At 40.4% G+C, this 27,288-nt stretch overlaps 1 protein-coding gene across 1 annotated transcript in view; it reads left to right on the top strand.

The window, feature by feature from the left end:
• KIF26B (kinesin family member 26B) overlaps positions 1–27,288 on the top strand; it is a 289,300-nt gene that overhangs the window by 71,055 nt on the left and 190,957 nt on the right. Inside the window, exon 3 of the mRNA XM_057414446.1 lies at positions 22,132–22,665. Within this exon, the coding sequence (XP_057270429.1) occupies positions 22,132–22,665 (534 nt within the window). The remainder of the gene's footprint in view (positions 1–22,131; positions 22,666–27,288) is intronic.

Here is a 27,288-nt window from a genome sequence, read left to right on the forward strand (position 1 = left end):
TGCAAGGGCCCATCCTGTGAATGATGCTAAAGCTGAAGCAGTTTTGTTGTGCTGAAACCTCATGATAAATTGTTAATCCAGTGCTCTTGAGGACAGTAGTGAACGAGAGAGGCATTCAGTAAGATATATTGCTTTCAGGGATAAGCCTAGAGAAAATCAATCCACAGCCAGCAGAAAAGACCACTTCCACGTTGGTTGGAACTGCATTTATCCCAGAAGTTTTATCCACACTGGTCTGTAAATTGCTGTAAATTTTCAGTTTTACAGTGATGTTTTCTATACCCTAGTGTTGTTTGCCTTCCTGTTTTCTATTACTATGAGGGTTTGTGTTCTATGTGTGCGTGTGGGGGGTATGTGTGTGGTGCTGTTTCTTTTTGTTTGTTTGATTTTGGTTTTTTTTCTTCTTCTATGCTCCTATGTAACATCTGTATTACTTGGTATCATGCTTCCACATCCTAGGGAATCATCAACATTTCATTCATCAGATTTGCTGAGATTACTGTTTGTTGTGGAATTCAGAAATCTACATTTAATTTTAAGGTATTTAGTGTTTTCACAGTAATTATTTCATTTTAGTAAATTAAATGGCTTTAATGTTAATGAACAGCAAATTAAGACAGGACAAAGAACAGAAACATTCAATTTCCTGGTTGTTTAGTTTTAACAGAACAATCTTGAAGGCATCCTAGTTTAGTTGAAGACAATTGATGGTCTTCTGTAGGATGTGGATTTGGTTCCTGCACAAGCTCTCAGTTTAATCTGGCTGTGCTATCTAGATGTTTCTCAGATGTAAATAAAGCTGCCACAGCCGTGGTGAGTTCATCCTCTCATGACAGAGCCTGTCCTTCTCCTGTACCTCCTGTCACTAATTACTTGGACCAGAGGAGCAGGGGTACCTGACTGTGCTTTATTTTCTAGTCTTTTACGAATGGGGGTTCAAGGTCAGTATTCATCATCTCCGGGGTGCTGCACCACTTCTGTTATTCATTTGGGTTATTCTGAACACTTCAATGGGTATATGTTTTTCTTTTTTGGCTAGCCCTCTGGTTATTTAGGAGCCAGGTAAGTGATGCTAGACATAAACCATCCTGTTGTTCTTTGATCTTTTGAGTAGTAGGTGGAGTTATACTTTAGTGCTTAAGCTGATTTAAAGTATGAGAGCTAACACATAGAAATCACATTTCTTTTGTACATAAATTAAGAGTATGTTTCCTCCTTGTGATTTGTATTTCACAGTACTGTATGATTCTTCAGAACATAAACATGTGCTTAGTGCAGTGATTTCAAGAGTCCCTCTATCTTGGTGATGTTTTTCAAAGTGAAAAAATGGTCTGAGAATTGTAAGGTAAGAGTCTGAACTGAAATAAATTGGCATAGGCTATGGAATTTATCTTGTACTAGGCTGATTCCTAAAGTTTTATCCATGCTTCTTTTAAAAGAAGAAAAAGTTACATTATTTCTTTTACACTGTATTGGTTTTTTAAGTTTTCTCCTGTAAAATTAAGTACATTTTTTCTTTCCCCTTGTATTACCTTTGAGCTTGCCTCTGCATAGAGGCCATTTAAAGTGATAGGGAGTGCCCCTGCTTCTGAGGGAGTGTAGGCAGAGCTGGTTCAGGCAAGGTCTTTGTGCTTTTTTCTCCTCGTGTTTAAGGGATTCTGGGCTGGGGTTTGAATTAGAAATTCATGCAAGTAAACCACCCGTAACAATTTTTCTGTGGAGAAAATTACTTAAAATATGTTTCAGTGTTTTAGCCATGTAACATAAAAAGTACTTGCAGTATTATGTTCATTTGGATTTAGGGTGGTTTTTATAGTGAGTGGAGAGAGGCACAGTCCTCAAAAGGTGACTTTACAAACTCAGGCACTCTCAAAAGTTACCTGTCTTTCTCCTCTAACTGTAATGTGGGCTTAGGTTGAAGTGATGTTAGAGTATCCCCTCTTTGTATATCCCCTCTGTTTATGGCTTTATGATGCTGTCCAAATGCTGTTCAGATATGAACTGAATTGAAAATTTTTGAGTCATATTGACTCTTTCAATGCCTAATATTTGTTACCTGTGCAAATACTTTCTTATACTGCTGTGTAACTGACGAACTGCTAATACTATTAGCTTTGTCTTTTTGAGGATAGATGTAGTTGTCAGTCTTTCAGTGGAGGTGAAAACTGTGGTATCAGAACTATGAATGTCACAGCATCGTTCAACTTGACTTGTGACTGTGCCCCTAAGTCCGCTAAGTGTGTGGACTGCTCTGATTTAAAGATGTGTTTCCCAGGCTCATCGCCGATTCCTTAGGTGAAAGGTGTGCTTGCACCAGCAGAAACAAGTCCTAGGTATTTGTCTTTCAGTAGCACAAATAAAAACATATCTCCAAAGTAGATGAAGTTGTCATTAAGGGATCCCTAAATGAAGGAGCTTATCACAGATTCCAGGTGAAGAAGGTTAATGCTTTCTGTGCTGAACTTTTGATGTAATGAATAAGCCTTTCAATGAAGTTCCACCTTGCTGACTGTTTTGATTTTCCTTTTCATTTATTTCAACTTCCTGCATCAATTCCATTCCAGCTCACTTGCTGTTTTCCCCTTGCCATGTTGAGTTTCTGGTCTTATATTAACAGTGTGCTTCGTAAGGCACTATGAATCTTACTCCAGACAGAGAAAAGTGGATATCTCATCAGTTCATTGAGGCAGTTTGGGTGGTGCCGGGGGGGGGTGTACTCACTCCACACACCTAAGTGCTAGTTGATTTGCCAGCTGGGCAAGATCTGGCATTCAAGTGAGGTATAAATGCTTCTAGTTTTGTGTTTAGTGTGGTCTCCCTCTGTTTCCTGATGTCTGGGTTTTGGTCTCTTGTCAAGTGCAGTGCTGATCTGTATGGTAATGTGCAAAGGAAGAGCTTGCAGTGTACCTTTGCTAGTCTATAGGTTTCTGAGACACTTCTAGATCAAGGCAGAGATTTAAAACTTTTTCATTAATTTATTTCCTTTTAATTCTGAGTGCTAATGCAGTAGGAGAAATATCAGAATTTGAGGGGTATCTGTTAGCTGGTGTGTAGTGCGGGAAACGTAGCTTGGGAGGCATAGATCTGTATCTTTCAGCTTTTATATGCACCTTAAAGATTTAAGTTAGGCTTAATTTTCTTCAGATTCAAAAGTGAAATGGATATGCATAGAGAAGTGCACAATATACAAAGTCTTCAGTCTGATGTAATTTTACTATTGCAGAAGCATTTCTGCTACTGCTGAAGCATAGCTTCTTGGCAATGCAACCTGTCCTCTCTTTGCACTTAACTTCTGATGATCTACAGTGTCAAACCTGGAGTGCTCAGTCGTGGGCTTAGCATAACTTAAAGAATAAAACTCTTGAATAAATACTTATGATCCAGGACTACTCTTTCAGAGTGAAACTACAAAAAGTGGTTATTTTTAATGAAGACATAGTCCTTGTGCACCCAACCTGAGGGTGAAAAATTCATTGTAAGTCTCCCTGCAGCCTGTTCCACATACAGAGGCATTTCTTTGACTTAATTTTCTCTGAGTACCTTGTGATTTTTGTGGTTGTTGTCTGATAAATACTTGCTAAATACTTGTTATGTCAAAAGAAGCGTTCATACTCTATTTCATGTGATTCTTCATCTGGGCAAAAGATGAAAACAGTTTAATTTACAACTGAAAGATGCTTGCAAACTGCTGTGGTGAGCACAGTAGAATGTAAAACAAAATATCCAAATATCCTCCTTCATCATGTCTGCTCACTAGTGTTTGTGTTTCACTTAACACCCTTCATCTGCTAATGGTGTTGGTTTTGCATCATAGCTAAAATAACAAATTATCTGTTAAAATCTTTGTTACCTGCACAGCTGAGCTGGCAGGATGTTGGTTAGAGGCTCTGTTAGTAAAAACTGGAAGTGCCCCTGCTCCAGATTTTCAAGTTGTGGAGCTTTTCAAACTACACCCTGATTGAGAGGTTGATATTCATGAGCTGTTTTGAAGAAGTGGACACTAAGGAAACAATGAACTAACTGGATGGTATTAGTTTGCTCAGATATTTGATCAAAGTTTGCTTATGCAAGGAGAGCCCCAGGAATTTGATTTTCTGTTTGTTCCTCTTGGAAAGAGAAAATAAAATGATCTAATGACCTAATTTTTCCTAATTTAAACTTCTCAAATTTTAAGTAAGAACCTTAATTTCTCCATTTTGCAGAGAAAGTGGAAAAGGGAGTAAATTCTTAGCATGCAGTGATCTTCTAGCATTTCCTTAGTAGTAACTGTTGTGTGCTATATTCACTGATAATAGTTTGAAGTGCCATATACAAGCAATGCTATGTTTTATGGGAGTTTGTTATTTTTATTTACAAAAGGCTGGGAAAAAAAAAAAAGTAAAGTTGTTCCATATTTGTGTAGTACTTACAAAATAATGGAGGAGGAAAGAAGAACTTGGGGACTTTTTCAGGGGAAAACCAGGAAGAGATGCAGTCCTGGAATTTGGTCCTAATGGAATTAGTGTGAGCAAGACCAGGCCCTCAGTATTTGAAAGGATATAGAGCCCTTTAAAGACCTAAAGACCTGCTCTTGTTGTCATACTGCAATGCAAGTTGTTTATAGTTAGCGGCAAAAAATGGGATTCTTTCTTTCTCTTTCTTGCAAGATTTAGTTTCTTTCAGTTAGTATTTTACATTAGAAGATCCTAATGTGTTTTAAATTAGGGTAATTTGAGGTTTTGGATAGGAGCTCTCTAATAAACATAATCAAGAAAAGATGTTCTGTGGAATAAGTCTCGTAATATCTGGATTTGTTACTGTGCTTTTCTTTCCTGTCTCTCCTACCCAACCAATACAAGACCAGTCTGCAGTTATTTTTAGCTTGATAGGATTTTTATTTTATTTGAATTTTTGTAGCCATTTACATATTGCAGTGGTATCCTGACTTCTGGAAAGTTTCTGGTAGAAGGAAACCATGGGGAGCTCAGAGGGGCAGGAATGTGTTGAGGAGAGCATGGCACCCACAGCTGTTTATCTGCATGGTGCCTCTGCTTCACTGAGAACAGAATTAAGAGAATGGTATAGCAAATATATTTTGAAAACTAAATTTTGTACTGGTGTCAAGGCTCAGTGGTTCAAGTTGGGGAGCTCCAAGCTGTGAACAGGGTGCCATGGGACTGCAGTGTGGGTACTTGGGAACCATGTTTGTTAGCCAAACTTTTCTACAGCTCACTGGGAGCTATGACACCCATTTTCTTCCCATTTTCCACACACCAGACTGCCGTGACACCACTTCACATTATCATCTTGGCAGTTTCTTATACTATTTAATTCTGTTTTCACAGACTTGTTTTAATAGGAAATGAATAGGCTTTTGCAGAAGACAAAGGGACAGAATTCTTGTAGGTTACTGGACATTATGAACCATTACAGCTAAAATAGGTCCTCCCTGTGGAAGTGCTTTACAGCCTTGTATGGCTACATGAGAAGTCACCAAATTGCAGACTACTTGCTTTACCCTAAAAAATGCCTTCAAACATTGCACACAGTGGCCTAGGCAACCTGTTTCTTGGATTTCTCTTGAGTTATATGCCAAAAGCTGCAAATGAAACATGACATCAGAATTACTTTGTAGGGATGAGACCTGAAAGGCATTTACATGCACTAAATCAAGAATAGGCTTAACACTATAGGCAGTCTCCCAAACCTGTCAGCAGGACAATGGCTGCTTCCCACCCAGGCAGAGTATTTATCATAGGGCTGCACTGCGCCAGTTTGCGCAATTGTTTGTGTTTTGGAGTATGCTGCAATGCAATTGACAGTAGACATGATCATGTGTTCTGAGCCCAATTTGTACATGTAATCTCTGTTCTGTCCCTGTAAAGGAAGCCTGAGGATTACTGGTTTTGCAGGAATAAGGGAGAATGACTTTCAGTAGTCATGGTTGCTGTGATGGGTCTTCACATTGAACTTCCAGGTGCCAGCAGAGGAAGTATACTTAAAGACAAGGAGTCTTCAGGAATCGTGTTCCAAATGGTGTTTTGAACTCTGGATGGGTTTGGCACCTTGCTCAGTTTGCTGCATTTGTTTTACTGAAGACCATCACCTGCACAGTTACGAGTTGTTCCAGAGAAATGAGAAGAAGCATTAGGAACTTCCATGTGAACATCAGAAAACACTTTCACCATGTGGGTGGCTCAGCACTGGCACAGGTTTCCAGAGAAGCTGTGGAATCTTCCACCTTGGAGGTACTTAAAATCTGTCTGGACATGGTCCTGGGAAAAACAGGTGTAGGTGGGCCTGCTCGAGCAGGGGGATTGGACAAGATGATCTTCAGAGGTCTCTTCCAACCTCAGCCATTTTGTGATTCTGTTGCTTTGCTTCCCTCAGATTCTACCAAGCACTTTTGGCGCAGCCTGAACTGGTGACTAGGGCACGGAGAGTATAGGAAGTGCCTATATTGTGTTTTCTGTTTGGAGCTGATATTGTCAGGAAGGAGTCAAAATTATTTATTCATTGAATTGCAAATTCCCTTCTTGAAGTTAAAAACATTTCTAAATGTGATTCAGAGGAATACTTTGCATTGGCTTCAAACCTTTGAGATTTAGTTTTGTATTGTCCTCTGAAAGACAACTTTGTATATTATAGAGTAGCAAAGGAGAAGTTCTACATAAATTTTTTAAATGCTAATATGAACATGAGGAAACTAGCCATGTCAGAGTTCAGGACAGAGACATTTTGGTGCTCATTTGTGTGTAAGAGTGCTGGGAACACCTTACATGTGTGGCATGGCTAATATTGCTGCCAAGAGTAAATGAGGAAGCAATTGTGTACAAAGCCGGGCTGGGAGCAGGGGCAAGAGGCTGGGTGTGGAATCAGAGATTCACAACAGTTATGAAAGATGGTGTAAAATGTTCTAGCTGTGCCGGTCCAACTCCCCCTAGGGAAAAAAAAATGACCCTAATACGCAGTAGTGTATTCTACTGTTTAATTAAAAAGAAAAAGAAAAAGACATGAGAATTCTGAATGCATACACACACATCAGACTTTGTTGCAGTTGTATCTGCACTGGATACCAAGTGATGTCTCCGTAATCCTTCTTTTTCCATGCCCCTTAAGTTTTGCACAATAAATTCATGAAACACCGTAGAAGTGGATGCCAAAAAAGGTCTCTGGTGGAATTCTGTGAGCATGCCAGAAAGCATTCTATGGAGAGTAACATGGGAGAGTGAGTTAAATTGCAATACTAACTGCTGGGTTTAGTTAAGAACACCAAAAGCATTTAAAACTGGGGGAGAAGGGAAAGGAGGGGGAGTTGGACTTCCCAGTAAGTTCAGACTGCCAGTCCCTATGGTAATCAGTGGAGTCCTCAATGCAGACTCTGTAAATATTAAAAAACCAAAAGATCCCAGTGTTCTAGTGTCATTTCTGGAAAAGCCTTGAAGACCCTACCTGTAGCTTGTGTAGTGTTGATAAAATACAAAATAATCTTGGGCAAAGACTATGAGCTGGAGCCACAGTTCTGGTTATTAATATCTAATTGTAAAAATGGTTGCAAAAATAGATAAAATGCTTGTAATTAAAAATATGTCAGGCAATTCAATTGTGCAGTGCAACTGTATTTCTACCTGTAAACTTAAATTACGGGTAACAAAAACCCCTCTCCACTTTAAACATACTACATGGGGCCACTGTATGCTTCCAGAATGGTCTGTTGTCATATAGGAATTGGGTTCTTATCTACAGCTCCCGGTTTGCAAGTGCAGTAATGTTTACATATGTAGTATTTTTGCTAACTTGACTAGTGCAATATCCTAGGGTTCTTGTGCCTGTGTTACTCTGCTCATACCTGGAGATTTTGTTTTTTTTTTATTAGTATTTTAATGACTTAGTGGCTGCTGCTTGTTATTTTTTCCCCTCTTTTTTTTCTTTGTCTTTTTTTCCTTCTTTTTCTTTATTCTTTCTTTCTTGTACCTCTGACAAAGCCAATATGATCTTTGAGGAGAATTTGTCTATTTTAACTTAACATGTGGAATATCTAAATCTAGACCTAGTGGCAGTGAATTTCAAGAAGCCGTGTAAGGTGGCAATCTCTTTTTTGGAAGTCTGGTCTTGGATGTATTAAATTAGGTCAGTTGAACTGGGGGACTTGTCTTTGGTTGTCTTCATGCCCCATGACAATTGATCATTTCCCACTCGAGATTAGTCATATTCAGAGGTGCATGGCAAGAGACCAGTAAATGACATTTCTGTGCCAAAAGGGGGACTTGTCCTTCTGGCTGGTGGTGCCGCTGTAATAAGCGGCCTTGGCATAAACCAGCCTATACCTGATGGTGTTCAGCAAGGCAAGGAGAAACTCAGGTTCTCTGTGCAGGTCATTGACCTCAACAGTTAAGATGGGTTTCCGCTAGAGAAGTGAATTAAGGCCACAACATGAAGGCAATTCTAGGTGATTTCACTCACAAGTTCCCAGCTCTGCAACCTTCCCCCACCTTTCCTGTTGCAGCCTTCATACTTCTCTTGCTCTTCAGGAGCTCCCTAAACTCAGGTGCATTGGAAAGGGGTGGTGACAGCACTGACTTCACTCAGAACTCTTCCATACTTACCTTTGCTTGTGCTGAGTTAGACTTTGGGCCCACAGTAACACAGTGTGGCTGCTCATCAGCACACCTTCTGCAAGAATAGATAGTATGTCTTACCTTGCCATGCCTGAATGTAGACAGTGCAGCTTCTGACGAGATAGAGGTTTAAACCCCCCAGAAGGCTGCTCTGTCAAGTGCTGTTGGCCTAAAGCAGTGTAGCCTTGCTGCTGTGTAGAGAGAATGGTACAACTGCCTTAGCAGTTAGGGAGGATCTAATGAGTGAATTCTGATGGAGCATAGTTCTGAAGGTTTACGACCACAAGATAAAACCTCATGTTTGGAAGCTTTTCTTTGCAAGGATTTTTGGTTCCCCTGCCAGGTTGCTCCTCATGGTTTATCTACTGCCATGGCACCAAGGTCCAGGTTCCACATACTGCTATGATGGGAGCTGCCTGCGAAGGACAAGCACAATGCCTCATATTGCTGTGAATCCAGCCTAAAGCTACAGTGACACCTTTAATCACTGCTGATCTGCTCAGACTCGTTCTGCCCTCCCACTCTCACTCTTTCTCCATCTCAGGGTGGCTCTTCTGCTACAGCATTATAAATAATGAGGTTTGGTGCTAATTTCATGACACAGTGCTCCTTAGCACATGCCCCATCTGTTTCAGAGAAGAGCAAAGTAAACTCTGAAGGAACTGTCCAGGTCTGCATGAATTGGAGTAGAGACATGTACAAGAGGTAAATAGAGACTAACGTTATATTTAAATTTATGAGACCCAGACTCTGTAAATGAAACTAAGGAATATAAGCTAATGCAGTGGTAGGAGAGCTTTCTATCTCACAATTGAAGCTGGATTTCTTTACTTTTTTTTTTCCCATCTTGGATATGTAGCTTTCAGCTATCCTGACAAAACCAAATTTAAGCTAGTACAGTAACAATTCCTTTTTTTCCCTGTTCCCTGCTCCGTTTCCCTTGAAGCATCTTTCCAGGATGGTATTGACACTATTCTTGCTTATTTGTTTTAAATCTACATCCAGATGTCAGCTTGTCTGTCAATAAATAACAAAAAGTAGATTATTTTTTTTCAGTTTGCATGAATTATGCAGGTATGTAGATTTTGTAACATGCTTACTTAATCAGTGGTTGCTGAAATTTTCACAAGGTGTTTTAAGAGGCCACTGGGTTACTCTCCTGATCATAATTGATTTTTGTCTAAGGATGTATGTCTAAGTTTTCTTAAATTGCGTTTGATTTCTGAATCTGTAGAGCTGACTTGGTAGTGGAGAACCTGGAGCCTGAGTTTACAGGAGGTTGCTCTGTAGATTAATTGCAGGAGGTGCCTTTGGGTAGAGGGAGAGGGTGGTAGCCTTATTCAGTGTATTTCAAAAGCAGTGCCATATGGCAGTGGCTACCTCTAGAAATAATAGCTTCATCCTTTCAGGTGCCATTCCTATTTCCCTATTGATTATGCTGTGACTGGGTACACAAGGAGCCCTGTATTAGACTGAAGTCATGAGCAGCGTCTTTAATCTTTACAAAGGTTGCAGATCCATTCTCCTACTTGCTGGTTAGAGAGCTTTTCAGCTGACACCGTAACCCGAGGAATGTTGTGTTTTGGTTTGAGGCTGGCTAATGTTACCAGGCTCTACTGGAAACTTTTTCTCCCCCACTCCTTCCCTTCTTTTTCTTTTTTTTCCTCCGTGCGTGGCTCACTTGGGGACTATCTGGGAAAAGATTTGTAACCTTAGCCTTCATCAGACCACACAAGTCAAGAAGCTGATCCCTTCTTGGGCTTGTCAGCAATCAGCGTATTCAGGACAGAATGTGAGCTGTGGTGAGAGTGGGGGAGGAATGTTTTTAGCCCACACTTGTAGATTGGTGTCATGGGGGGCCAGCAGCACCATGCTGTTTGCCAGTGAGGGCTCATTATGTGCCTGTCTCCTGTGGTCCCACAGCAAGGGCTTGAGGCTTCTGTTCGCAGTGAATGGATGTGGAGAGGGGACTGCTTGGCTTCCTTCATCTCCAAATGCTTTCACTGACACTTTGGTGAAAATGCTTTCCAACTGAGCTCTGTGGCATCCTCCACCTTTTGAATTGCTTGGGATATTGTGAGAGTGCAAAAGGTGGGATACAAGCTGTGGAGGCTGTGGCAGTCTGGTGTTGTATAGTGTGAGTACTTTTGAATAAACCCAGTAGTCCTAAACTGAAACGATGCCTACTTTTTGAGTTTGGGATGTTTTTTTTTAATAAGCAGCCACAACAAAAGAGATTTAGTAGCTGTACTCCAGAGCTCCCTTAATGTCATAAATCTGGCTGTAAAGATATGTATTGAAACAGCATTTACCAGCCTAGAGAAGTGCAGTGGTAAATGTTAGACCGTGTTGCTTGCTCCTGGCTGTATGTCTTCAGACGTAGCAGTGCGCTCAGGGAGCTGACCAAGGCCCACAGAATCATATTGTACCTTATATCAACTTTAGTTGGCTTCAGATCCATGAAAGTTTCTGCTATACTCACATCATCAGATGCCTGGCAGCCAAGTGACCCACCAGCCTCTGGGGCCAAGCCAGTACCTTCCCTCAGAGCAGCCTTGCATCATGCACCTGTGTGAGCCTGAATCAGTGCTGGTGTCCTAGGTGCCTTCTGGATCACCTTGCAAGAGAGCAGCCAAAAGCAGGTCCTTTGGCATCTGCAAAAGCTGCAGTGAGTGAAGTTGGAGCTCTCTTCTTCTCACATAAAGCCACACTCAGCAGCCTGACAGCTTCTGTCCTCACCATAGCTTCATATCTTCCCCATGTGTCTTCCTGCACTCACCAGTCCCTCAAACCCTGCCTCTGTCACCTACCCTTGGCACAAAATACCCTGTGCAATCCCTGCCTCAGCAGATGCAGACAGAGTCTGCTGAATTTGAGCTGAAGCAAATGCTAAAGTGCACAGATTAGTTTATAGTTTGTGTAGAAAGTCATGCACAGACAGAGCTTAATGAAATTTAGCAGGTATGTTTGCAGCAGACGTAAGAGAAAAAGGTTGTGTATAACAGGCTTGTCATAACACACATTCTACCACTTGAGCTGTGTTGGCACAGTTAAACAGTGCAACTGCCCCAAGGCTGGAGAAGAGCTTTGCTTGGCAAGAAAGAGTCCCATGCACTACAGTTTATCCTCATACTGTATGCGAGACAGTTGTGACAATGTAATTCTATTCTCACTGAGACTTGGCAGATTCTTGTTACTTACATCAGTTTGTTTGGGATCTTGTTTTTTCTTCTTCCTCCCCTTTGCATACCCCAAATATTTATATCGTGCTAACCAAACATAAACTGATCCTGCGACTGCATTGGAGACTTTGCTCCTGAGATTGTTCCCAGCTGGAAAGCTGAGGTGTGCTTCTGCTTCCTGCCCTGTATACTAGGTGGAATAAATGTTCTTTCATTGCTGCTCTAATGCCCTTAGATTTCTTTTTACATGGAGATTGGGAGCACTCAGCACACTCGAAGGGTAAAGGTTTTAACTTTTGTGGTGCATTTTTGTTTGTTTTCGTATGTCTGTGGTATTTTTGTACAAGCATAAGACTGATATCAATAAACTATCGTACATGAGAAACGTGCAGTATATGGGGGCAGCAGATGTGGTAAGGTTCTAGAGAGAGGAGTGTATTTACAGATGCAAATTTCATTTCCGAAGAAAAGTCTTTGATACGTTACATCTCGTTTTAGGGGTTCCAGGGATCACTGGCAATAGATACAAGTAATTTCATGCACACGAAAGAAATTAACCAAAACCATGATTAGACAATTTAATAATGAGATCATTAGCAAGCTCTAATATACAGTGTTAATGGAGACAGCTGTAAATACAAAACTGTATTGGGTTACTGTTACATCAAAGCTGAGGAGCTTTCACATGCAAACATAACCCACCCTGAGATAATGTAAAACTGTTAGGATAAAATTTCAGTGGGTTGTGCTGGGATTCTTTTTTCCTCCATCCACATTGTTAATAAAACCAAAACCAAGTGATAATAAAAATAATGAATAGTGTCATGACATACAAAATGGTAAGTATGGTATCAAATAACCTGAAGCTTGGATTAGTGGGGTGGGCTTGCAACAGCTGAGGAGCAGAAGGGTCAAAGGGTATCTGCTGGGTTTGGGAGCTGTGCACCTGATAAGCCTGGTGAGCCTAAGGCAGGACTCCAAAAGGCTGTGCAATCCAGGGGAGGGAGCATGGGCATTGTATTGCTGGCAGGAAAGGAACAGGATGGTGGTGCTTTTCCCTTTCTGAGGGGAAAAAGGGGATTTCCAAGTGACTCAGTGACTGAAATGTGATTTGATCTTTTACAAGGGCAGGTAGGAACAGGACAAGGGGTTATGGCTTTAACTGAAACAGGGTAGATTTAGATATGACATTAGGAAGAAATTCTTCTATATGTGGGTGGTGAGACACTGGCACAGGCTGCCCAGAGAAGCTGTGGCTGCCCCATCCCATGGCAGTGGTAAAGGCCAGGCTGGATGGGGCTTGGAGCAACCTGCAATAGTGTAAGGTGTCCCTGCCCATGGGAGGGGGTTGGGAGTAGATGATCTTTAAGGTTCCTGTCAGCACCTGATATGTGGCTACCACTTAAAGCAGCAGCCTGCTGCAGGCCTGATATATGTCAAGGAGGGTTTTTCAGGCAGGTACTGTCAAACCTCAGTTTTTATGCAACTTCTGTCCACTTGAAACTCAGCATAAGTCTTTTGGGAAAGCAGGGTGGCACATAACTTATTGATAGGGATGTTTTGATTTTCCTTCTATGCCAGGAATTCCGTCTTTGCTCACCCCATCAGTAGATATTTTTATTTATGAAAAAAACACCCCCAACCTTTCATAGACCGTTGCCTTGATTTCTCCTCTCCCCCTCCTTCACCTCCAACCCCCAAATTAGCAACATCAGCTTCTAGTAGGTATCTCATCCTCTCCCTCTGCAGCGTCACGAGTTGCACAGTGAGTGATCTGGGGCTGTTCTCCATGGTCTTAACTAACACTCCAGCTCTCTCACTGCCCACTTGCTTGGTCCTGGGTGCATTCACATGAAGGAAATGGCTCCTAGAGAAGACATGCAGCAGCTCTGCAGATGTTGAGATGCATGTTCTTTAGTTTAGTTGGGATAAAAAGATGGTGGAAATCCCTGGTTAAAACTAGTGTGAGATGTGACTGCCACTTAGTGATAAGTGCAAGTGCTTATGCAGGTTGGAATGCTCTGCATGCACAAAGGATTGAGAATCAGTGCAGAGGATAGACTCGCTCGTATTTCCAAAATACATGTGTTTAACAGAATGGAAACACAGAGAAAAGGCAAATACATTTTGATATTTTCAAGTGCCTCTGGCTGTGAATGTGCGTGGGAGAGACTTCATTATTACTGTGAAGCAACTCTTGTCTTTGTGATACACCTTCCCAGTGGTTAGGAACAAAACTAGTTCTCTGTTTCCTAGATGGCACACAAATAAGCTCCATCTGATTTGAATAAAGTGGGCAGGATTTTACATTTACTTGCAGTTTTGATAAGATTAAGGTTTTTTTGGGTTACCTGGTGTTTTCCTATTCAAGGACATGAAAGAAAGTCAATTTAAAGTGTGAATTTCAAATGGCTTCATTAAACTGCAGTTAGACTGTTCTGGTTTTAACTGAACATAATTAGTGCTGTACTGAGGTTTGGGATGCTTGGATTCTAGTCAATCCATATCCTTGACCTTCCCAGTTCCTCTCCAGTCAGCAGGTTAAGAAGGATGGAAATTAAAATTAAAAAATAAAAAAAACAGAAAACCAAACTAAAAAACAAACCAAAAATCCAACAACAAAACAAACCCAAAGAACTACCCTTCCCCCCAAAAAACCCCACTCCAAAACCCAAACAAAGGGAAAATTGGAATGTGAAGACAAAGCTCTTTACCCACTGTAAAAGCCACCAATAACCTGTATCAATCTACTGATCCCCTCCCCCCCAAAAAACAGTGATCTTGCATGCAATTTAAAGATACTGATGTTTCTTAGAGTGGAGAGAAAGGCGTAACAGTAAGCATGCAGAAACGGTTTTGAAAAACAGGATACAGAAATAAGCTGAATAGGATAAAATATTTTCGATTCTCTAATGCCTGTCAATTGTGGATGTGCTGAAGCCAAACAAATTTGATAAAAAATATTACAAACTGAAAAGCTCTTTTGAGAATTCTAAGTTATGAAATAAACCCCACAATAATCTCTAATGATTGTTTGACTAAAATAAAAGGGGTATGATTCTCAAGTTTGAAAAGCATTTAGAAGAGGTTTCAGCTTGCTACAAACTTCTTTATAAATCAGGAGAACAGTAAGTATATAGGTGTCACAAATTCTGTCCTGACCTTCACACTTTAGTTCCGTTCTTCAGGTATGACAGCCTTTTGAGAAATCAGTGGTTACAGTGTCAATAGTAACTCAGTGCTGGCATTCATCAGAGAACTGTAATGTTCTTCTACTAAACTGTGAAAATGTGGAGGTGTGTCAGAACCATAATTGCTACTGTAGCCTGGTTACTCAAAGAGGTCCGTGTGATCTGTTGATTTGATATTTATCAAAGCTTGGAAGAATGGGGAAATTGGAAAGGATCAAAGAAAACCTAATGTTATTTCAGTATTTCAGCAGGTCTGGCACATGTAATCATAGGTCCATCATCCTTCATGCTTATTGGTTTGAAAGGGCAGGTAACAGAATATGAACAATAAAGAACAATGTCTTTGTGAATGGCAGTCAGTAGCATTTTATGAAAGAAAGGTATCATCGCACTTGCCATTATGATGAGGAGTGAGACTAAACATTTGTTTAATAAAGCTAACAGTTTGTAAGCTCTTGAAAGCATCTAATCCTTGCAACAGTTAGGTCAAACTTGTAGCCTGCCCCCAGTGGAGTGAAGAGGCAGCAGCAGCAGTTGAGTTCTGTGGGGTGACTGGAGACCTGAGCAAAAATGCATCTGTGATACATTTGTACTGCGTGCATGAAACAAGACTGCTTATAGCAATGACGCACAAAAGTACTAAGGGGCCAAGGTGAATAATCAGTTGAACACAAGCTCATAGTGTGCTCTGGTGGCTAAGCAAGCAAATGCAATCCTTCCAACATTCAGGCAGGAAAACACAAAGCGAGGAGGAGAGAATGGAGCTGCCACTTTTTCTAGCAGAAGTGACAAGGCTTCTGTGGCTCTGAATTTGTTTCTATTCTTTGCACTATAAAAAGGCTGCTGGCAAATTCTGCCTGTTCGGCAACACCTGAGTTTGTATACCATATAGCTGCAGAAGCTTCCCAACAGGTCACCCTATGCATGCTGTGGCCACAGATTCAGTCTGGCCTGCAGAGCTCTAGACAGCTGCATAGCAGAGCTCATTGGGCAAAGCTTCAATTTGCACCACTGAATGTATATTTAGATTTTCCTGCTGCTATTTCATCTCTTCTTCCCAACCCAATTAAAAATCTGGCTGATGTCTGGCTATCAAATGCTAACACAAACACCTGTGTGCCAGATGTGTACATCTGTAAGTCCATCAGTGCTGATCCATCATCAGAGCCATAAGCCAATCCATGAAGCAAGTAGAAAACACTTTTTGTTTTCCCCTTCTCTTGTCCCTCCTCCCCATTTTTAAAAATCCTATTTTTCACAGGGTTTTCTCTCTTCTGCTACCTGCTGCTGCAGGCTTGCAAGGTGAGCCTTGCTCAGACTTTCTGTCCCTTTCAGATAAGAAAATAGAGAGCCTGTACTGAAGGAGCGCATTTTTTTCTGGCTGCAGTGTGGCTGTCAGTGTGGTTTATACTGACAAATGTTAAATTACAGAAGACCAAATGTCAGTAGTATGTGCCAGCTCGAGAAAAACACCTTGAAATTAGTAACCTTGTGAGGGCTGCACCAGACAGGATTAAGATTGGATTTTTCCTTTCCCCCTCTCCCTGAAAAGAATTGGTCCCTCAGATGTCTTCTGGAGATACTGACTAGGACAGGAAGCAATCTCATGGGCTCTTTGAAAGTGAAGGCTCAAGTCAGCAGCAGAAAGCAGTGCTTTAAGTTTGAGGGACAAAAATGGTAATAGTTAAAGAGGTGGGGTATGATAACTCTGCAGAGATTTTTACTGCAGTTGCTAAGACAGTGTCTTTTCACGGGCTTGCTGGAAACAGGCTAATGTAAAAAGCCTTTTTCTTATTCTGCTATGATTTCTGTCACTCCTTTTATCAGGTTCCTTACTTACAGCTCCCCATTTCAGGATTGCCTCCTCTCCCATCTCCCCAGCATGTAGTAGCAGTGCTTACACAGGACATTCCTGCTGGGGAAAGGAGTGAATTTCGGAAGGACAAGGGAAATAGGTTCTCCTTTTCTAGCAAACGTGATGAGGGAGTTCCATTTGCTCAGCTGGGGGTGGTAATAGATGCCTTAAGTGGGGAAGGCATGTTGGGTGTGAGGGAAGTCTTCTGTAGCAGAGAGGGTAAGGCAGTGTGATCTTGTCCAGAGCAGGTGTCAGTTACTATGTAGAGAGTAATAGAAAAAGGGGCCCACCCCACTTCCCCTTTGGTCTTGTTTATGTGCAACTTTGGCTTCTGCTTACCAAAACACTGCTTGTGCTAGCGGAGATACTGCCACCTTAGATAACTGATTCTTAGCAAAGTTAACTGTTTTTTATCCAAGGGTTCCCGGCTCAGTTTTGTGGTACAGTGCTACTCATTTATAGTTGTAATGTGTATTCTGTCATGCTTATTTGAGGAAAAACTCCCGTTGACTTAGTTTTATTTGAGCATACTTTTGCTTTAACAGAAGTGGTGCCATTGTAACAGTCAGGGGCTGTTTTTCAACTGATGGGGCTCTGGAATGCTGAAAACAGGAAATCTCTGAAATGTAGCCTATAAGGTGGTAGGACATGTTTAAATTAGGGTGCACAGTCACCTGGAAAATAGCCCAAGTGCCTCTGGAAAGTAAATTCACAGTATAATCTCCTTATTGGCCTGGAAACTGCACCCTCAAGAAGGAAAGGAGAACAGAAGAGGTTTATTTATTTATTTCCTAAATAGAGACCAACCATGGACTAACAGGATTATATTTAGAGCAGAGATGTTTGTACAGCCATGGAAAAACATGTGTTTTTTGTAAGTGTTAAGGCTTCCCTCCTACTAATGTTTCTTAATTCTTTTACTCCCTGCTTGTGGAGAGTGAGAGTCTGGAAAACACGCTTCTTCCTGGGCAGAACTTTGATTGTTGCTCTCCCCTCCTTCTCCCCTCCCTGTATATGATGGATTACATACCAGCAGTCATTGCTGGCTGACCCTTTCAGAAACAAAAGAACTTTATGAGTCTTCTGTGAGCATCTTCACGTGAAAGCTGACCTCTGTGATTTAGTTAGTATTGACTGCTTTGTTTTTCCCTGAAGAGCAGCAAACATTATTGATGTTGAAGGACACAATTTGATAAGAAAGTCTTGAGATCTGTTGTATAGTTGAATTTTCTCTGAGGTACAGTAATGACATAGGGTTACAACATCTAACTTGTCTAGGCTATAGTTGACCAAATCAAATACGGTTATACACAAAATCTTAGAGTGTGTCCTATACTAGTGTCTGCCTGCTATACGTTTGTAAAAACTTAGTATACGTATGAGTAATTTGTACATGAATCTGTGATCAGCTGGGTTCCATGTAACATGTAAAAATGCAAATTGCTTGTCCTATTTCTTGCCTGCTGTTCTGTCCACCCGTTGAGCACTGCCTCTTTTCATCATGTCTCCTTGTGAGGTTTGTGTGAATGTATGAAACAGGCTATGCTTCATGCTGAAAGTGGTTGTTTGCTTTCTCCCTTGAGGAAGATGGGCAACAAGCTGGGTAGCAAGAAGGAAAGGATTATTCTCTTTGTAGTCTCCTTTCCTAGAGATGGAGTTAAAATGTCATGAAAACTACAGCAAGGTGCAGATTTACAAAGAGAGACAAAAGAGACGAGTATGTTTCTACATTACCATATGTGATTATATAGTAGTGCTGTTCCTCCTCTGTGAGGTCAGGACTGCATTCACCCTGGTACAACTGTGTATGTCAGTGTTTCTTAACTAGCGCTTGTTCGCTGGGTACATTTTCACTAGGTAAAGCAAGAATTCCATAGCATACCTGTCTATGGTGGTCTCTAAAAAGTAGAACTTCCTTATTCTTCTGATTTTCCGATGTAGGTTTTTAGCTCAGGACCAGAGATGAGGGGTTAATTACTAACTGGTTACAGTGGAGAAGGTACACAACATAGCTGGAATTGGTGTTTACTTGAGCTTGAAAACTCAAAGGTAATATGAAAAGGCTTCTTGCACCAAAGGTCAGTATGCACTCTGCTTAGTTCACTGCTGCCTTGTACTTTGGTCTGTGTTACGACTGATCTGAAGCTTTCCGACCTCTTACCCGCCTTCATTTGTTTGTTATAAGAATAGGTGTTTATAGTAATGCTGTTTATACTAAAGATGGGTGAACCATTACAGCAATCAGAGAAACCATCATGAACCTTTGCCTTGAACTCAAACCAAACTCTTTTGTGATTTTTAAAGTTCTGTTTCAGTTTTCAGTGACACTGTACTTTGTTCTGTCACGACTGGAATTGAGTGCCAAAATATAAATGGTATTTCCAGTATCAACCTCAGATTTCACAAGCAGATCTACTCTCATGCCAGGGAGTGTGGAGTTTCTTAGACGTCACAAGTGTCACAAGTAATGAGTATAACCTTTCCAACTGTGCTGCTTAGTGCAGCACAGTTCAATGTGCTTATCCAGTGAAACTTGTCCATCACTATTTCATATGTGACAAGATACTGTTTACTGAACTAATAAGCATTCCTAGGTGAATGTGTGCAGATGATTGCTTACAGATGAAATACTGAAACAGAAAGTGCCTTGTAGCTGCATTTCCTTGCTATTCAAGCAAGTGTGTAGTGACTGTCCAGCTTTGGCCTCCTTCCTGCTAAATGTGCTGCAAATCTGTTTTCTGATTCTTCTGTGAAATTATAGTGGAGCTTCCCAGAGCAGAGTAAGAAACTAAACTCTCTTTTAGGCTCTATCAGTTTTGTTTTTAGAGCAAAATGTGACTAATGTGTTTCTGGAACCCGAGTTTCTCCAAATTTATTTGCTGTCCTGTTGGCTTTTCTCTTTTATATTCCAGACTTGGATCCATCTAGTTGAGTTCAATCGATTAGTAGGGACAATCCTGGGAATAATCAGTTCAGGCTGTGCCTGTGTCCTTTCTGCTGCTGAGGAGGAACAGTCTTCCCTCCTTCCCTCTTTCCCTCTGTCTGTTTATTGTTGTATCAGAGAATGATCTGACGTTTGTTTTAACGCTGAGATGAAGCTGAATTCACTGCTGTCCAGCACTCGTTAAAGTTGGTGTGCTACTTGAATATTTATATCATGCTGACATTTGCTTACTTTAGAGATGGCTTTATTTCCTTGGAATATTTATCATAATATCCAGGAATTTCCATGTTGAACTGCTGCTGGATCTAAATGTTGTATATAATTACCTGGGTTCAAGAGCAGTTGCCTAAGGGAAGTTAACTTTCAAAGAACATCAACTAGCTCTGTGGCACTAGCCAGCTGAAGGAGGAACTGGCAAGGATTTTTCCTGGACTGATGTGGAGCAGACTGGAAAGAAGACTCGCACCTCTCTTCAGCTATATAGGTATCCTTGTCTAGCTCATTATTGGAAGAGAGAGTCCTTTCCCGGTATACCTGGCATCATGGATAGGGTGCCTATATCTGATGTGATCTTTTGACCTACTTATGGTCTGGTATGGAAAATAAGATTTGACATCTTTTGCATCCTGTTTTTTCCCCCTGATTTCCACCAGTGCTTTTCCTGAAGGGTAAGGGGGGGAGGGTTGGTGCACAATCCAGTTCCTGCCTTCCTGACACGATTTGATTCTCTGACCCCTTTGTTGCATAGAATAGAAATGACCAGCTTGAGGCTTGATCAGATCTTAGCCTCCTGTTGTTTCCCATCAGCTTATATGACTCTCTTGGGCTTGTGGGGCTAGAACCACTCTTTTGCTGCTGTGCATAAAGAGGCACCATGATTTATGAATCAATTAATCACTGCATGCTGAGGAGCTGTTCACGGTATTTAAACAGTGAAAATAAAATGCTTGAGTATATAATAAAGATGGAGCATAATGAATATGACCCTCTACCAATGAATTCTCTTCCTCCCTGTATTATATGCCCTACCCATTCTTTCCTGGCACAGCCAAACTGATAAAACCACGAAGATGAAGAAGAAAAATATAAATAAAGATTCTGATACTGTCTGTACATCTTTATGAGCAGTTGTAAGAAGACCCACCAATAAGTCTCCAAAACTTGAAGGGGGAAGGTGAAGTCTGCCCTGCCTTGCCTGGCCTGTAAACCCCCAAAAATGTGGTGTGAAATTTCCAAGAAATATTTCCATCACGTAACTCTCATTGTTTGCCCTGTGTAACAAACGCATCATTGCCATGTGTTTCTAAAACTGCATGATACTGTAAGAACTAGGCAAGTTTGGTAGTAAGCCCCTGCTATGACTGCTGTTCATGTTCAGAGCTTACTGAAGCACTTTGCAGTTTAGGCCAGTGCTCAATGACTGTAGTCAGATCAGGGTGGCATATTGCTCTGTGCAGAGCACCACTGACATTCAAGCATCAGCCCATGAGGTAAGCATATGAGGCAAGAGGTTTTAAACCTGATCACACAATTTTGCCCCACAACTATGCTTTCCAAGAAAATTATTCTTTACAAATTATTGACGCTATACATGTGCTATATTCTAAGTAAAATTAATGTTTTATTTTATATTATCAGCAGATACCTAAAATAGTCACAGAACATTTTATTAACAGGAAAGTTGTTGCTCCCTCCCCCCCTTTTTTTTATGTGTGTTTTTGTTTTCCCCTGTTTGAACAGTGTATTCTTGGTAAATGAAATGCTGAAAAGCTCTTGAAAACTTTATCAAATGCCCATCTGTTTTGAATTCTGAAAAAGATTTAGGGAGAATGATGATACTTCTGTTTTTTTTTTTTTCATTTTTTTTTCTCTATAGGCAGGCATTGAAATGTTACGTTTTTGTTGCAGAGTATTTCCTGGATTTTCTGATTTCCAAAGGTTGGCACTGATGAGTAGGTGAATTTGTGAACCTTGCTACAAGCCCACTGGTTTTAGTGGAGTTGCTCTTGATCTCGCTTCTGTAACTAAGAGTATTTTCCATTCAAGCCAGAAATTAGGTGCAGTAGTGTGAAGCAGGTTAATTTGTTCTCTCTGCCATGTATTGAAGCTTGCAGTGGAATTATAATATTTGCCACTTATCAGTAAAAGAAATTTTCCTTTCCAAGACAATCTTGTTTCTCATTTTTGTTCAGCTCTGCTGCTGACATGTTGACTGTGTCTAATGGCCTTTGTTTGCATTCTAAGCTTATCTCATAAATTGGCTTTTGAAATGCATAATCAGCAATAATAATGTTTCACTGTGGTGACCATAGTTAAACATTTCTCTCCTGTCCTCCCTTCCCCTTTTCTGTTTGATTTTTAGGACCCAGGATTTTCTTCAGTGATTCACGACAAGCTCCAAGTTCCTAATACCATTCGCAAGGCATGGAATGAGAAGGATAACAGATGTGATGTTTGTGCCACACACCTGAATCAGTTGAAGCAAGAGGCCATTCAGATGGTGCTGACCTTAGAGCAAGCTGCCAACTCAGAACATTACGATGCCTCACCAGGCTCTCCCCCACCTCTCTCCAACATCCCAACATTAGTGAGTCCCCGGCACATGGGCAGCCTGCAGCCCAGGGACTGGGCATATGTGCCTGCTCCTTATGCTACATCTAATTATACAGGCTTTATTGCCAATAAACACAGTGGAAAACCCAACACTCTAGGAATTGTCAATGGGGTGGAGAAGAAAAATGGCTCTCCTGGACACCAAGCCAAGGTCAGCTTTCAGATGGCCACCAGCCCCAGCAATGGTAATGTTCTCAACTCTGTGGCTATCCAGGCTCATCAGTACCTTGATGGCACCTGGTCTTTGTCAAGAACAAATGGCGTCACTCTATATCCTTACCAAGTAAGTATTTTAAAACAACAAAATGTATTCTTTTTCTTTCCACTGAAGTTTGTAGGGGCATACCTAACGCTGCTTGCTCGTGTTGGGTAGGAGTAGAGCCATTCATATGGTTAGCATCAGAACAAAGAGTACCATAAATTCCTGTTTCCCTGATAAAGGATTGTGTTGGGGAGACGCAGATCACAACCAGCATTAATTGGAACACCTTTCATTAATTTAGCTATTAGTAACAGATGTTATTAAAACAAGCTGTTTGTAATAGGAGATAACCAATTATAGAGTATATGCAATTATTCCCTCACACAGTTCTCACTCTTGATCCTAATACTTGGCTGGAGGAACAGCTGGGAACCAACCACACTTGTTTACTCACAAGTGTAAAGTGGTATTAGTGCACCAGTGAATTCTGGGCTAGTATTCAGGAGTTACCCAGAAGGCCTTTTTGTTCATCATGTGTGCATATGATCCTATGGTCTTTGTCTGCATATAGCAGGCACTACCTTCACTAATGTGTTCTAAGTTACATACATTCTTACTGATGCTAGTCTGTGCTGGTGGCCTTCAAGAATCGGTTGAATCTGCAGGTGTTTTGATTTGTATCAGTTCTCATGGATTCGACAGGTCCGCAAGTCTCTAGAGCTTAGCAATTCTAAGGGGGTTTTCGAGTACTCAGCATGTTCTTTTCCTCCTCTTTGGCCTGCTGTTTTCTGGTATACCCCACTCATAAACACCTGTAGAACCCATCCACAGCAGCTGGTGCAGAAGAGGCTTTTTTGACAAGAAGTAGGCTTTCTGACACACTTAGCTGCAGGTGGTGGGATTTTCAGAGTGCCCAAGCACTTGTAGATTGCAACATAAGCCAATTATATCTGAGGAGTTCTCCCAGGCATCCCTGTTGGCTTCCTTAGGCACATAAATATCTTTCTAGTAAGTTATGAACAGATTGCAAGATAGATCCCTAAATTAATATTTAACATTTATGAGTATGAGTAACTGATACTGCAGCCAGAAAAAAGTGACGTTGTTCATAAGCATTAAGCTGTTGTCATGCACCAAAGAAGGCTTGGTAAAACCAGAAGTGAACTACAGTTATTTTATCTGGGAAATATGTGACTTTATAGTTCTGTGGATTTATGCTCTAATGAACCTGAACCACATTTGGGCAGGTCAGTATGCGATCATAGTTTGATCTAAGGAAAAAAAACCTAAATAAAGAATGCACATAAAGAAAATGCAATGATTATTATTTGTATTGGTAAAAATGAGTTCAGTTTTATTGCACACACAATCTTTTAGGTTAATGTTCTATGAAAATGTGGTTTTTGTTTACTTTTTGATGATGTTTGTGGTTCTCAAATTGTTCATTTTGTCCTAAAAATACTCACTAAGGAGAATCTGATGTTCAGAACTTTCCAGATTGATTCTGTAATTTGGCTTCAGTCAGATTAAAGACTGTTGCCTACCATTTCCTCCTCTTTGATAAACTTTGAAATAGAAAAGATGACCACCTCTCTTGCAAAATAAAAAACAAAACCAAACAACAAACCAAAACTGAACCAACCAGCCAAAAAACCCCTAACAAAACCCCTAAACAAACCCAACAAGAAACAAACCAAGAACCCCAGACAAACTGAAAAAGCCCCAAAGAAACCTGGCATTGTTGGTCTGTGATGGACCGTGTTGATAGTAGTTTTACATTCTCTTCAAGATTCCACCTTCAAATGTTAAAATTCTGACTTTACTCAAGTGTCACATTTAATTATCCAGTCAAGGAACAATAATAAGTAGCTTTTGTCTTTAAACATGTTGAAAGGATTTTAGCGTTTGGTTATGTAGTATCCATATCAGACTGGGAATTAGTCAAGTAAGAAGAAAACCTTTTTGAAGTAATTTGCTTGTAATTTGAAGTAGTAGGAAGATGCAAACTTGGCTTTTTCTGCTTTTGTCTACAGAAACCAATCTCATTTGCTACACATAGAATCATAGAATACACATTTTCAGGAACATTTTAATCTCCTATACAAATACATTTTCTGTTATACACTTAGAGTTACAAACCTCTGTTGGGGAAGAACTGTACGAAGATGAATTTGTTATCTTAATTAAAACCGTTTATTTGAAGGTGAATTAAGAAAAGAGGCACCAGCTACTTACTTGCAAATGTATATATATTAACTAAACTTTCTTCCCTTCCCTTAAGAACAGTGATTAGAAAAACCTCACTGTATATTGGCTAAGAGGAATAGAAAATAATTTCTTGGGATAAAAGACCTTGCACTTCACACAGAGAGGTACAGTACCCTTCTACATCATAATCTTGTTAAACTAATGTCCAGGGAGAAGTCAGTCTCATGGCTTTAGACTTAATGACGCCTGTTGTAGACACCTCCCATTGTAAATTAGCTGCTGTTAGTGTAGAAAACTTGACAGAAATGGTTGAGTACCTTGAAAACTGACTGTGCTTTCTTCCTTGAAGCATCACCAAGAAAGAGAAAACATTAGTTTGAAAGTGGCATTCTATGGCTCAGAATTGACACACAGCAATTTTAGGCACCAAAAAGTATTCCTACTTTTGGAAGTTCTAGGATGTTACTTCCTCCTTAGGATCTTCCCCTCCAGACTGCCTAAAATTAGAACCTTGTTAGGAGGAATAAATTACAACTTAAGTTTCAGTTCTGGTAGGAAAAAAAAAAAGAACTTAAACCAAAGTGAGTGTTGTGATATTGTAAAGCTCAGCTGCAGCAGTAGTATAGGGCAAGTCTCAATTGACATGCCACTATGCAACTACTTTTGCAAAAAGAGTAGTTGCTATCAGGAGTAAGTAAAACAAGTGTGAATTTATACATTACCAGGTTTAGTAACGTTTTGAAAGTCTGAAAAATAGAAGAAGTAATACTGTCTTCAACTGGAGATACATGTCAGCTGTAGAAGAAACTTTCTAATAATTTCATGGAGGCATTATAGGAACTCATCAACTGAGTATGCTAAGAGTAAGTCAGAGAAATAGTTGCCAAGAATTGATTAGGCAAAGTTGGTCTTACCTAGGGATTAGGAGATGGTGCAGACGTCTCTGTCAGTCCCCAACAGCCCTGTTTTGTGTGATTCCATATTTAGCCACCCCTTGACTGGACAGAAAGAAAAACTAGTTCCAAAAACCTGTGATGTCCTGTATGCCTGGCTGACAAATGAACAGCCAATGCTGTTTTCTGCAAGGGGCTAAGTCAAATTTTGCTGGTAAGTGTTTCTCTTACAAAGCAGGGAATCGAAGGCAGGGAAAGGGAATTGATTGATCTTAAACAATAAACATGTTAAAATTCTTCTACTAACACTTGAATGCTGAAAATGGTCACTTGGTCAGGAGTGACCCCTTTCTATTGAATACATGTAGGAAAATACCAGCCAAAATGCAACAGAAATACATCCAGAGTCTGGAATTTGTGCTCTTTCCATCGCTAGTAGGTAGCATTTTTATACCCTGGGGATCAGACTGTGTCTTAATGCTTGTTAGGGCTTCTGCTGAGCTCATCACTCAAAGGTATTTCAGTCCTTCCCTGCTCAGAGAAAATTCATTTAAATTAGTAAGGCTTTACCTGAGAAGGGCTTTATTATTTGTGTAGCAGTTGATGTGACTTACAGGATATCAAGGTGTTAAGTACGTTTCTGTTGCTTCATGGTTATTGCATAACACCCCTATCAAAAAAGAAAACCTTTGGGCCTGGGGTACTAATGTTGGAGCAACAATCCAAATACTTTGATGAAATGATTGCTTTTCATAGTTTTTATAGAGAATGTAATACTAAATTGAATGCATAGTGCTTTTATTACTTTATTATCCAAAGCTGCTAAAGCAGCTAAACCAAACCCACTACATTAAAGAATAAGTTAGATTTATGTCCGTAGTAGTTCAGTGTGATTCCGAGTTTGCTTTCAAAGGGAAAGGAATTGAAAATAGTGACTAGATTAAGGTGGTTACACTAAAACACTTTTTTTGGACTAAAAATGCTCCATTACTTAGAAGTAGGTGTTCCTCTTTAGAATAGGCACTCTCTTTTAGCCTAAATTAACTGCATGGCTCTTGCACGTTGGTGTGCCTTTAAACCAAAAGCATGGCATTATGTGCATTGTGGTGCGAGCTGCAGAACATAAAATGGTCATATTTTCTCAGTCCTGTAGTTACTTTCCTGGATCTGTGTAAGAATCTTTAAGTAGAATATTTAAAAAGGCAAAAACCAAAAAACCCTTTAGCAGAGTGTGTTTGGTAGATTTGAATGACAGGAAGGTAAGAAAGAACCAGAGCACTGGAAAATGCCAACTGTTTCAGGAACAATGTGGCCATGAAAGGGAAGGATGGGTAACAGAAATCATGGCTGTTGATGTGAGTGAGCACCTCCTGTTCCAGACCTTGAAGTTGTGAAGTTTGAATTTGGTAAGAAAAAGATAGTACATGTAAGGATTTGAGTAGGGGTATTGTGAGCGTAATGATATTTAAGGGAAAAGTGTTCCTTTCTCCCTTGCACTTTAAAAGACCCTTTTGACCAAAAGTTTGGAAAATGAGATCTTAAACTGCTGAGACCCTCTTGGCCCCAAGTGTAATGATATCGAGCCTATTCAGAGAGTAATCAA

Source organism: Pezoporus wallicus, unplaced genomic scaffold (assembly GCF_028554395.1).
Source record: "Pezoporus wallicus isolate ANWC-B61680 ecotype Strahan unplaced genomic scaffold, APGP_CSIRO_Pwel_v1 contig_8042, whole genome shotgun sequence".
Taxonomy (NCBI): Eukaryota; Metazoa; Chordata; class Aves; order Psittaciformes; family Psittacidae; genus Pezoporus; species Pezoporus wallicus.